This window comes from Camelina sativa, chromosome 14, assembly GCF_000633955.1.
Source record: "Camelina sativa cultivar DH55 chromosome 14, Cs, whole genome shotgun sequence".
NCBI lineage: Eukaryota > Viridiplantae > Streptophyta > Magnoliopsida > Brassicales > Brassicaceae > Camelina > Camelina sativa.
The window spans coordinates 1,891,004-1,902,598 of record NC_025698.1 but is presented as its reverse complement, the minus strand read 5'-3'; the positions used below and the strand labels follow the sequence as shown (position 1 = coordinate 1,902,598).

Here is an 11,595-nt window from a genome sequence, read left to right as displayed (position 1 = left end):
TGAGAGTCTGATATGATCGAAAACCTTATGCAGCTATTGAAATGTGATTCTCTTTGCAGCTTCTGCTTGGTTACTTGCCACCTGAACGTTCACTCTGGTCAACTGAGTTGAAACAAAAGAGATCCCAATACAAGCACTATAAGGATGAGCTTCTTACGAGTCCTGTAAGTGATCCTTCTCTTTTCTTACGAGTCAGCTTTGCATGCTATGTCTCTCTAAGTTGATTTCAAGTATTTGGTACTATCTTTTTCTTGAAATGTGTTTTTTGGTACCACTAACTGATTCTGTGGTAGTTAGTCAGAAATCACATGGAGAATGGTGAGGTCAAAGGGGTTTGACAATTATGATCTGAAGAGTGAAAGCCGATGCATGCTTGCGCGATCCAGAATAACTGAGGAGGACCATCCTTTAAGCCTAGGGAAGGCGAGCATTTGGAATACATACTTTCAGGTACTATATAACTTGCAACCCGGGCAGGTTTTTTCTTGTTAAAATCTTTTAGAAAGACCTCTGTTGCGTTACTTAAGGACAGGACTAAAAGTTATGGTATTCAATTTTTCCATCAGTTCCAACGCAAACTCTTTTATTAATGTAGGATACGGAAACCATAGAACAAATAGACAGGGATGTCAAACGTACTCATCCAGACATACCTTTTTTCTCCGGTGAATCATCATTTGCGCGTTTTAATCAGGTAACCGTTTTGTGTTCTCATTAGCAAATTTTCACCTATTGTTGATTACTCAAGCTCAGTGACGTTTCCATTTACATGTCTAGGAATCTATGAAGAATATATTGCTTGTATTTGCGAAGTTAAATCAAGGCATCAGATATGTTCAAGGGATGAACGAAATTTTAGCACCTATCTTTTATGTATTTCGTAACGACCCTGATGAAGATAGTTCAGTAAGTAGACTCTTTTTGTTTCTTCGATACCCTTTAAACTGCTGTCACATGATAGGGTATACAATTTCACAAAGCAACCGTGCCAGTGTAGACCCTCGATATTTTCAAGATTTGAGTTCTTAAGTAAATCAATATCAAGATCTTTTTACTAACATATATGGTATGAGTTAGAAATAAAAATGTTTTCTTTTAGTATGAATTTGACCTCTTTGCCTACTTTTCTTAGAAGATTGGTGCGTGTATAATCTTTATTCTGCAAATCTTGGTTGTGCTCTTGTGTCATGAGCTTCAGTCGAGTTTATATTAACTCTGTATAAAATGTGCAGTCCCATGCTGAAGCAGATGCATTCTTCTGCTTTGTTGAACTGTTGAGTGGATTTCGAGACTTCTACTGTCAACAACTCGACAATAGCGTGGTAGGAATTCGATCTGCAATAACAAGCCTCTCGCAACTTGTTAAGAAGCATGATGAGGAACTTTGGCGTCATCTAGAGATCACCACGAAAGTAAGACATCGATTCTGTGCGGAAGATAAATTCCAATGATCCCCTTAGCTTGTTTAGTATTAATGTTCTCTCATCTAGATCATAATAACATTAGATTGGAGCCTCTGAGATTGACATTGTATAGACTCTATGGATGACAGGTAAACCCACAGTTCTATGCATTTAGGTGGATCACTCTCCTCCTGACACAAGAGTTTAGTTTCTTCGATTGTCTTCACATATGGGATGCACTCTTAAGCGACCCCGAAGGCCCTCTGGTAAGATTGACTTATACTTGAAATCAAATAAATAGATACAGAAGACTCACTCATTCCTCAATGTTTGCGGGAATGATAGAACTCCGTTGATCTTATTGTTGCAGGAGAGCTTACTGGGGATATGTTGTGCGATGTTGGTTTTGGTGAGGAGGAGGCTAATCGCTGGGGATTTCACATCGAATATGAAGTTACTTCAACACTATCCAACTACAAACATCAGCCATCTCTTGTATGTAGCCAATAAACTTCGTTCCAAAATGTTATTGTAAGTCCTTTTTTTCTAACTTCTGATCAAGTCAACTTTTAGTTCCCCATTACAATTTATACAAAGCGGTTTTGTTTTGTTTTAGGGTACATTCACTTTACTTTTTAAATCGAAATATGTTTGTTTGTAATTTGTCCAACGGAAAGAAGCATNGATACCCTTTAAACTGCTGTCACATGATAGGGTATACAATTTCACAAAGCAACCGTGCCAGTCTAGACCCGAGTTCTTAAGTAAATCAATATCAAGATCTTTTTACTAACATATATGGTCTGAGTTAGAAATAAAAATGTTTTCTTTTAGTATGAATTTGACCTCTTTGCCTACTTTTCCTAGAAGATTGGTGCATGTATAATCTTTATTCTGCAAATCTTGGTTGTGCTCTTGTGTCATGAGCTTCAGAGTTTATATTAACTCTGTATAAAATGTGCAGTCCCATGCTGAAGCAGATGCATTCTTCTGCTTTGTTGAACTGTTGAGTGGATTTCGAGACTTCTACTGTCAACAACTCGACAATAGCGTGGTGGGAATCCGATCTGCAATAACAAGGCTCTCGCAACTTGTTAAGAAGCATGATGAGGAACTTTGGCGTCATCTAGAGATCACCACGAAAGTAAGACATCGATTCTGTGCGGAAGATAAATTCCAATGATCCCCTTAGCTTGTTTAGTATTAATGTTCTCTCATCTAGATCATAATAACATTAGATTGGAGCCTCTGAGATTGACATTGTATAGACTCTATGGATGACAGGTAAACCCACAGTTCTATGCATTTAGGTGGATCACTCTCCTCCTGACACAAGAGTTTAGTTTCTTCGATTGTCTTCACATATGGGATGCACTCTTAAGCGACCCCGAAGGCCCTCTGGTAAGATTGACTTATACTTGAAATCAAATAAATAGATACAGAAGACTCACTCATTCCTCAATGTTTGCGCGAATGATTGAACTCCGTTGATCTTATTGTTGCAGGAGAGCTTACTAGGGATATGTTGTGCGATGTTGGTTTTGGTGAGGAGGAGGCTAATCGCTGGGGATTTCACATCGAATATGAAGTTACTTCAACACTATCCAACTACAAACATCAGCCATCTCTTGTATGTAGCCAATAAACTTCGTTCCAAAATGTTATTGTAAGTCCTTTTTTTCTAACTTCTGATCAAGTCAACTTTTAGTTCCCCATTACAATTTATACAAAGCGGTTTTGTTTTGTTTTAGGGTACATTCACTTTACTTTTTAAATCGAAATATGTTTGTTTGTAATTTGTCCAACGGAAAGAAGCATGATAAAGATACAAGCGTTGATTAAGTATGAAAAGTTGTTCAAAAAAAAATTGAAGTAAGAAAAATGGCGTATATTGAGAATTTATGATTAGTATTATTATTATTATTGGGTTGTATAATTGTATTAATGTCATCAATGTGTTACATATTACATGTTGGTTACTTTATATTTACTACTTTTGTATCATTTTTATATATTACCCTAAATTTAATCATTATTGCAAAGTTTATTTAATATTTTGGTTATATATTACTTCCTCTGTTTTATATCACTTGTCATTCTAGTTAATTTCACATATATTATAAAAACTATTTAATTTTCTATTTTACCCTTCATTAATACATTGTTTCATTTATTTTAAATAATTAATAAGCTAAAAGTGAGAGATAAAACTGGAAATTTGATTAATAAAGTTACATCACAAATATAAACTACAAGTAATATGAAACAAAAAGAAGCGTAAGCATAAAATTAGACTCACAAACCAAACATTTCAGGTAAGTGCAATCTGCCATAAAGATGCGCATTAAGTTTTACTGTATTATTAAGGAAAAAAGATGTCCAGCTATACGAGGTATGACGCAATACATGGCCACACATCTCAAGTTTAATAATGGATGCTCAACTACATCAAGTATATGTTTGGCATGGCCACATGCACCAAGTACTTGACGTCATATGTTTTACACCATAGACATAAAATCTCGATTCACCGGGTCATTTCTTCCGGCAACGACCGGCGTTGACTCATCAGAACCATAATCGGGGAAAACTAAAACCCGACTCGAGCACCTGCAACCAAAATAAAATACCCAACCCGGACCCAATTTTTATGGGCTTTTTATCTTAATTAAAAAAAACACAGGCCCATTTTCTAATTATTCATCGATCAAAACAAGAAAAGTGAAAAAGTTGTTTGAAAAAGTTTTATCGTTTTATCGAAGATATCGAAGAACTGTGAGAGCATCTTTTCAATTAGGTTTTTTAACAGAGATAATGCAGTGAAATCTTTGCTGGAAATCGGAATAAAGAAGACATTGCCTGTTGATTCTCGTCCCAATGAGGTAAAGCTGGCATTTTGCTGTTGATTTTTAACTTTTATTTTGTCGTTTTAAACAAGTGGGAAAGTGGAGTTGTTGTCGGCAAGATTCAATTCTTCTTTATATGTTACTTAGTTTATTGTCTAGTCTTGTTGTGTAGCCTTATTTTGTTTATACATTGTTAATAGGTTATTGTCGAGGTTATTGTCGGGTTCATTAGTTGTTTATAACAACTTGTCTTTGTCTTCTCTGAATTATTATTTTTTGTTTTGTAGTGGAAAAATTACAGTGAAGGTGAATTGCCATTATTCTGGCCAATTCAAGACAGAAAATGGAGTGTTGAAGTACGACGATGGAGTTATTGAAGTTTTTGAGGTTGATTCAGTGACAATTTTTCAAGACATATTGCTAAAAATGCTTGGAAAAAGAGTCAACAATCTTGGGAGAATGTGGTACAAGCTACCATTTGAAGAACTTTCTGATAGGCAGCCTCTATGGGAGAATGTTGATAGCAATAAGAATAAATTGGTTTCAAAAGGGCGTTGGATGGGAGAGGTGGACATCTTCTTTGAAAAGGCAGAAGAAGAACCACTTGAAGCTGCTGGAGAAAAAGAACCGCTTGAAGCTGCTGGAGAAAAAGAAAAAGAAGTTGCTGAGAAAGCCATAGAAGATGATTGTGGGGATGATAGTGGGGATAGTAAATCAGATGCAGGTTTATCCGAACCTGAAGAGTCAGATCAAGAAGATGAGATTGTTGACAATGATGCTGGTATTGCAGTGGAGAACATTCAAGTTTTCAACAATGATAATTATGAAGAACAAATTCCGGATGATGATGAAGTATATCCTGCAACGGATGATGAATCTGGCGATGAAGAAGAACAAACAGAGAGATTGGTTAAGAAAGGCTTACCTGATGGAGTCTTTAGTTTGAGGCAGTTATTCAATAGTGGGAGTGAGTTTAAGAAGAACATCATCCGATATATATTGAAGACGAGACGCAATGTGGTGTATGCTAGGTGGGAGAAGGATAAGCTTGAAGCTGTTTGTAAAGCACAAGGTTGTACTTGGAGCATATATTGTGCTATAGAGAATCCGATTGGGAAGTGGATGGTGAAGCGTTATCATAGTGAACATCTATGTCATCCAACCGGAAGGTGTGAAACGATAAAGACTCCTATCATCGCTGATCTCTTCTTAGAAGATATTAGAAGAGATCCTGAGATGAGTGGTCTGGAGATAAAAGATGAGATGAAAAGGAGGTACAACATTATTATCTCACCAAACCAGGCGAAAGTTGCAAGGAGGAAGATATTTGATAAGCTGCAAGCTGAGTGTGATGAGCAATTTTCACGGTTAAGGGACTATGAGCTGCAACTACGGACCAGCAATCTGCACACTACAGTGGAGATTAATACGACAACAAGGGATGATGGCAGCGAGGCATTCTCGCAAATATACATTTGCTTTGAGGCTTTGAAGAGTTCTTGGAAACAGAATTGTAGACCAATCATTGGTCTGGATGGTACACACTTGAAGAACGCTATGCAAGGGCAGCTGCTTACTGCTGTAGGAAGGGACCCTAATAACCAGATATTTCCAATAGCATGGGCTGTAGTTGATTGTGAGAACAATCCCAATTGGGAATGGTTTATTCGAAAATTAAAGGAAGACTTGAGCTTGGGGTTAGGTGAGAACATCACCTTAATTTTCGACATGCACAGAGGTTTGATTCATGGTGTTGCTACAGAGTTACCAAAGGCAGAGCATCGTGCCTGTGCACGACACATCTATGGGAACTTGAAAAGAGATCACAAGTCAGACATGTTGAAGCCTTTGTTTTGGCGAATTGCAAGCAGTTACAACAAGGCGGATTATAAAGAAAATTATATTCAAGGAATTTGATCCCCAGGCTTGTAAGACTCTACTACGAAAGGATCCAAGTTCATGATCTACTAATATTCAATTTTTTGTCGATTTGGGAAAAATGGGATCTGTGTTTTTTTTTATTAAGATAAAAAGCCCATAAAAATTGGGTCCGGGTCGGGTATTTTATTTTGGTTGCAGGTGCTCGGGTCGGGTTTTAGTTATCCCCGATTATGGTTCTGATGAGTCAACGCCGGTCGTTGCCGGGAGAAATGACCCAGTGAATCGAGATTTTATGTCCATGGTGTAAAACACATGACGTCAAGTACTTGGTGCATGTGGCCATGCCAAACATATACTTGATGTAGTTGAGCATCCATTATTAAACTTGAGATGTGTGGCCATGTATTGCGTCATACCTCGTGTAGCTGGACATCTTTTTCCTATTATTAAACAAATTAGATTTGAAGGATCGACACAATGATGATGATGATAGTCCCTGACTCCTGTTTCTTACTAATTATGGTTACTGGGATGAAAATGTAAAACAGGACAGGGTTGGTTCAATGAGAGGAGGCATAGAGTTCATGGAGCTATGTGGGTTTGAGAAAATTGAAGGAGAGTTCTTGTTCTTACCTAGAGACAAGATCGATTCAGCCATTATCAACTCAACTGGAACAGAGCTCAATTTCGCCATCAACAACCCTTTCTTTGGAGTTCTTTAAATCGATGCAATGTCTTCTTGTGTCAAATTATGAAAACTTTTTAAAAGAACAAAAAAATTCGGATATGGCTATGAATAATACTATCAAGTAACATTCTTTTTGTTTTGTCTTAATAAGTGAAAAATTTGGAGACCAAGACTAAAAAAACTCTTCATAGCCGGAACTAAAAGAGATTTTACGGTTAACGTTAAGTGTGACACTCGGTCCATTCTCCCTTCGTCTGAAACGGTTCGCAACTTAACTGGTTTGAAACAGATTGATAAATATAGAGCAATACGGTTTAATCTGGTTACGATGAGTAGCGAACACATAAGAGAGAGTCTTTGCGTTGCCAGAACTAAAAGAGATTTTACGGTTAACGTTAAGTGTGACACTCGGTCCATTCTCCCTTCGTCTGAAACGGTTCGCAACTTAACCGGTTTGAAACAGATCGATAAATATAGAGCAATACGGTTTAATCTGGTTACGATGAGTAGCGAACACATAAGAGAGAGTCTTTGCGTTGCGCCGCGACGATCTAATGCAAGTGTGTACGGTTAGGGTACACGATGAAATCGCTTTATGTTCTTTTTAAACCGAAATCTTCTCCCGCCAATATATATATTCCGGCCGATGGTCTAACTAATAATATTTTGGTTATATATTATTTTGATTTAGTTTGGAGTAAAATTAAATGGATATTATTAGTTAGAGCTCTTATTAGTTATTGCCTCATAAAGAGTTTTAGCTCACTCTATATTTGGTCCAAATGTATTGATTGATTGTTAAAAATAGCATTTTTCCTAAATCAAAAATATTTTTATGTTGTGCGATGTTGGTACTAGGCTAGTTGGTAATGGTGAGAGGGAGGCTAATTGCTAGGGATTTCACATGAATATGAGTTTACTTTATTTCATATTGAATCTATCTTAATATTTTTGAAGTACATTTTTGTGCTATATCTTTTTTTTCTTTGTATCCAAACAAATTTCAATTAACTAAATTCTCTACTATCCTTACAACCAAACACAATCATTTCCTTATTTGATAATATGAATTTCAAATTTTCTAAAATCTATTTAACTAATTTAAAGCAATATATTAGATTAAAATATAATTCTCCTTTCACTTTTATTTAATCTTATATTTAATTATTTGAATGACTATTTAATACATAAAATTAAGAAATTTTCCGATTTTTTTTAGCATATGATGTAATTTCAATTTTTATAAAGGATATACATATTTTAAAAATTGTTTTAGGATTTTTGTGTCATCCTATATAATTCGGGTCGGTTTAAAATCAGAAATTAAGATCTGGTTTTACTAATCGGGTCTTTTTAAATTATGTTAATCGTTATGGTATCCAATAATATTAAAAATATGGTAATATTCCGGTTTTTACAAAACTAATTAATGATAACATAATCAAGGAAATCGAATTCAAAATATAAAGGAGAGAGAGGAAATATAAATTAAATGCTAACATTAACAACACAATCAAATTTTAAATAAAAACTACATGAAACGGATACTAACTGATTATTATTGACGACAATTTAGTGGGATATTTCATACCCAACTACTATATCCTTAGCATTAATTCATAATTGTCACATTTTCAAAGATATTGTGTTTGCTCAATAAATATTTTAAGATATGATATCAAACCTAATTCTATCATCACAATCTATAAATAACATAACAATCGAATAACAAAAACTCACCCAATTATACGAAACTCTTTGATACCACTAACAAACGAATCTTTACTGTAACAATGGCTGCACAATTTGCTTTCCTAAGAGACATACATCCATGTAAAATCAAAGGTTTGCTTTTAACCCGTTCATGTTTTCTATTTAATCAAATTCAGAAAAGTTTATACAGTCGAACCTCTATAAATTAACACTCTTTAAATTAATACTCGCTATAAATTAATAAATTTTTTCCGTCCCGAGTTGGGTCGGTGTAAAAACTAACACATTTCGATAAATTAATAAGATAATAATATTTTTAAAAATCCTATGTAAAAATATGGTCCCATCAATATTATAAATTAATAATCAAATAATATTAACATATATATATATATATATATATATAAATCTAGTGAAATATGACTCTATTGTTGTTTGGATATTCTTGAATTTACATCCTTATTGAGCTCATTTCTAATCTTTTTTATTGTTGTCTTCTCAAACCGCATCTAAAAATTGTGGAAAGTCCTAAATGCGATAATTGCTTCTTTATATATAATTGGTTCTAAAGTTACCGCAATATATTCTTTGACTTAATCATTACCATGAATAATACTAGTAGCCATTTCTTCTAAACTGTGAACTTCTAACATTTATCGTTTTTATCTAAACTCAAAATTAAAAATTAAAAAATTAAAAAATAAGAATTAAAAAAATTCTTTAAAAATAAGAATTAAAAAAAATCTTTAAAAATATGAATGATAACAAAAGTATCTTATTTTGTAATATAAAATTTTAAAAATCTCTTCATAAATTCTTCATAAATTAATAAAATATTAATTTATCGATAAAGTAAAACCTCTATAAATTAATAAAATTTCATAGTCCCGATCTTATTAATTTATAGAGGTTTTACTGTAGTTCTGATTGTATATAATAATGATTATGATTATTATGTTTGATTTGTGGAAAAAAAATTGAACAAGAATAATAAGTGTGTCAAATCCTTTTGTTGCTTTCTCATGTTCATAACCAATGCTCTATATCCTAAAGCTATTGATTCATCGAATGAGGCGTAATATTCATTATTTTAGTTTTATAAAATAAGCCATGGATTTGAATCATTGTCTAACGTTTTTTAACCTTCATATATATACTTTATTAAACTATCTACCGTGTACTAATACGATGCTAAAGCTTCGAATAGCAAGCCTTAGTGCACATTCATAAGTCATAATCCTAAGGTAGGTTCTTTATGATTATACCTATATGACCATATAATATATCTTACGTTTGAATTATGAATATATTAGTATCATATAATATACGGCCACTAATTTTACATTTATTTGAATGAAGGTACATGCTTTATGCCAAGATCATGGATATGGTGAAACCAAGTGTTTGTTGTTTGATAGTATGGCTGCAAAAGTAATTAAATAGCGTATTGATCAAACTCGAAAAGAACTTTCAACTTGCAATTTTTGTTACAATCATTATATTCCTATATGAAAATATATAAAAGATAGTTTTTATAAGTTTAATACATAATTGATAATGAGAACTTTTTTTTTGTAATTACTAAATAAATGTATTTTACTCATTATAAATTTTAATATACAGTATATTAGAGTTTAATACTACATACTTATATATAAAAATAAAAATACTTACATTTATATTACATTTAACTCACATGTTTCAATAATGAATTGTATTAGGTCTTACAAATAAAAAATATATTTTCAAATACAAATGTATTTTAGCAAAGATGAGTTTAATTAATACTTAATAGAACATTTTATTTGTTTCAAATTTACATACTTATAGTACTTTCAAATTATACCCACATATATTCAATAACAAATGGAAATACACCAAAATTTATATAACATTGTAACATTTATATTAAAAATCCAAAGAAAATCTAATCATTTTATACACAAAATTGTTAGAATTATATATAAAAATTAAAAAATGGTCTCGTAGTGTACCATGGGATAAATCCTAGTATTTATTATTTCTCTCTAAATATGTTTGTGAGTATTATTATTTTTATTTATTTTATGTTGATCAGACCTTTAAAAAGTCTTTGTTTATCTAACACTCACAAAAATGAAAACAAACGATTGTGGTCACGCGCCTTCTCTTACAAGGTCCCAAGGCATGTTTATTAGAAATAAAAATCAAATTAACAAAATATTTAGTTCATCAAATTCGTAATATCAAAGTATAATTTCACGAAATTTTCTAAAGTATGTCCTTTTAAAAACTAATCCCTACAAATTGGGAGATTCAATTATTGTGGTTTTGTTGATGTGATCAAGAGAAAAAGGACTGTTCTTCATCTGAGATCTTTTTCTTCTTTTAATCTCTTAGTCAATTTTAATTGAATCTCCCAACTTCTTGGCAAGAGATTTATTTTACTTAATTTCAAATCTCTCCCTATAATATCCTCTAATTCTAAATTGAGCTTTGTTCATATTTTCATCATATCATAGGACTTTGCATTAGTATAACAATTTCAAATATCTTGAACTAACATTAAATTAAGTTGATCACCAGGTATAACAAAATTGACATATTCAAAAGATTTTGTATTGTAATCATATACAAAAATTTATGTTTTATGTACATATTTTTTTATAACAAACTTAAAAATTGTTTTTTTTTGTTTTTGTTTTAGATCATATCAAATTAGGGTTTTGTAGACATGACCTAGCCTGCTAGAAAAGGAACCCTGAATGTGAAGTAACATGTTAGAAACCAGCTTCCTATACAATTTTCTCATTCCCTCCTAACGACTCATCATCAAAGCCCGAATCTTTATCTGATTTCAAATCAATACCAGTTAGCACTCTCAACAACCGAGACCAAGAAGAGATCCGCAATTGCAACCCAAGTTTCAGAATTGGTCAAGCTAATTTCAAGCTGCCCCCTTTTAATTGTTGGCAAAATCAAAATCGGTAATTTTAATGATCAAGTCCGACCCACTCGCAACCTACGAGCGATGAAGTCCACGTAGCATTTTCATCGGATATGAGTGCTGTTAGAATTCCACTTA

At 33.0% G+C, this 11,595-nt stretch overlaps 1 protein-coding gene and 1 long non-coding RNA gene across 3 annotated transcripts in view; both read left to right on the top strand.

Moving 5' to 3' along the window:
• LOC104739008 (TBC domain-containing protein C1952.17c-like) overlaps positions 1–3,245 on the top strand; it is a 5,307-nt gene extending 2,062 nt beyond the window's left edge. Inside the window, exons 4-9 of one of the 2 annotated variants that reach the window (XM_010459240.2) lie at positions 298–450; positions 596–694; positions 778–906; positions 2,368–2,547; positions 2,688–2,804; positions 2,909–3,245. In XM_010459240.2, coding sequence (XP_010457542.1) covers positions 298–450; positions 596–694; positions 778–906; positions 2,368–2,547; positions 2,688–2,804; positions 2,909–3,073 — 843 coding nt within the window. In that variant the 3' untranslated portion in view covers positions 3,074–3,245. Of the gene's footprint in view, positions 1–297; positions 451–595; positions 695–777; positions 907–1,232; positions 1,413–1,552; positions 1,670–1,773; positions 2,065–2,367; positions 2,548–2,687; positions 2,805–2,908 lie in introns of those variants that run through there. The other variant, XM_019236437.1, reaches the window with a different exon arrangement.
• On the top strand, positions 3,688–6,917 carry LOC104739007. Its single transcript, XR_759932.1, has 2 exons — positions 3,688–3,718; positions 6,679–6,917. It is a non-coding gene; the product is annotated as an uncharacterized LOC104739007 (long non-coding RNA).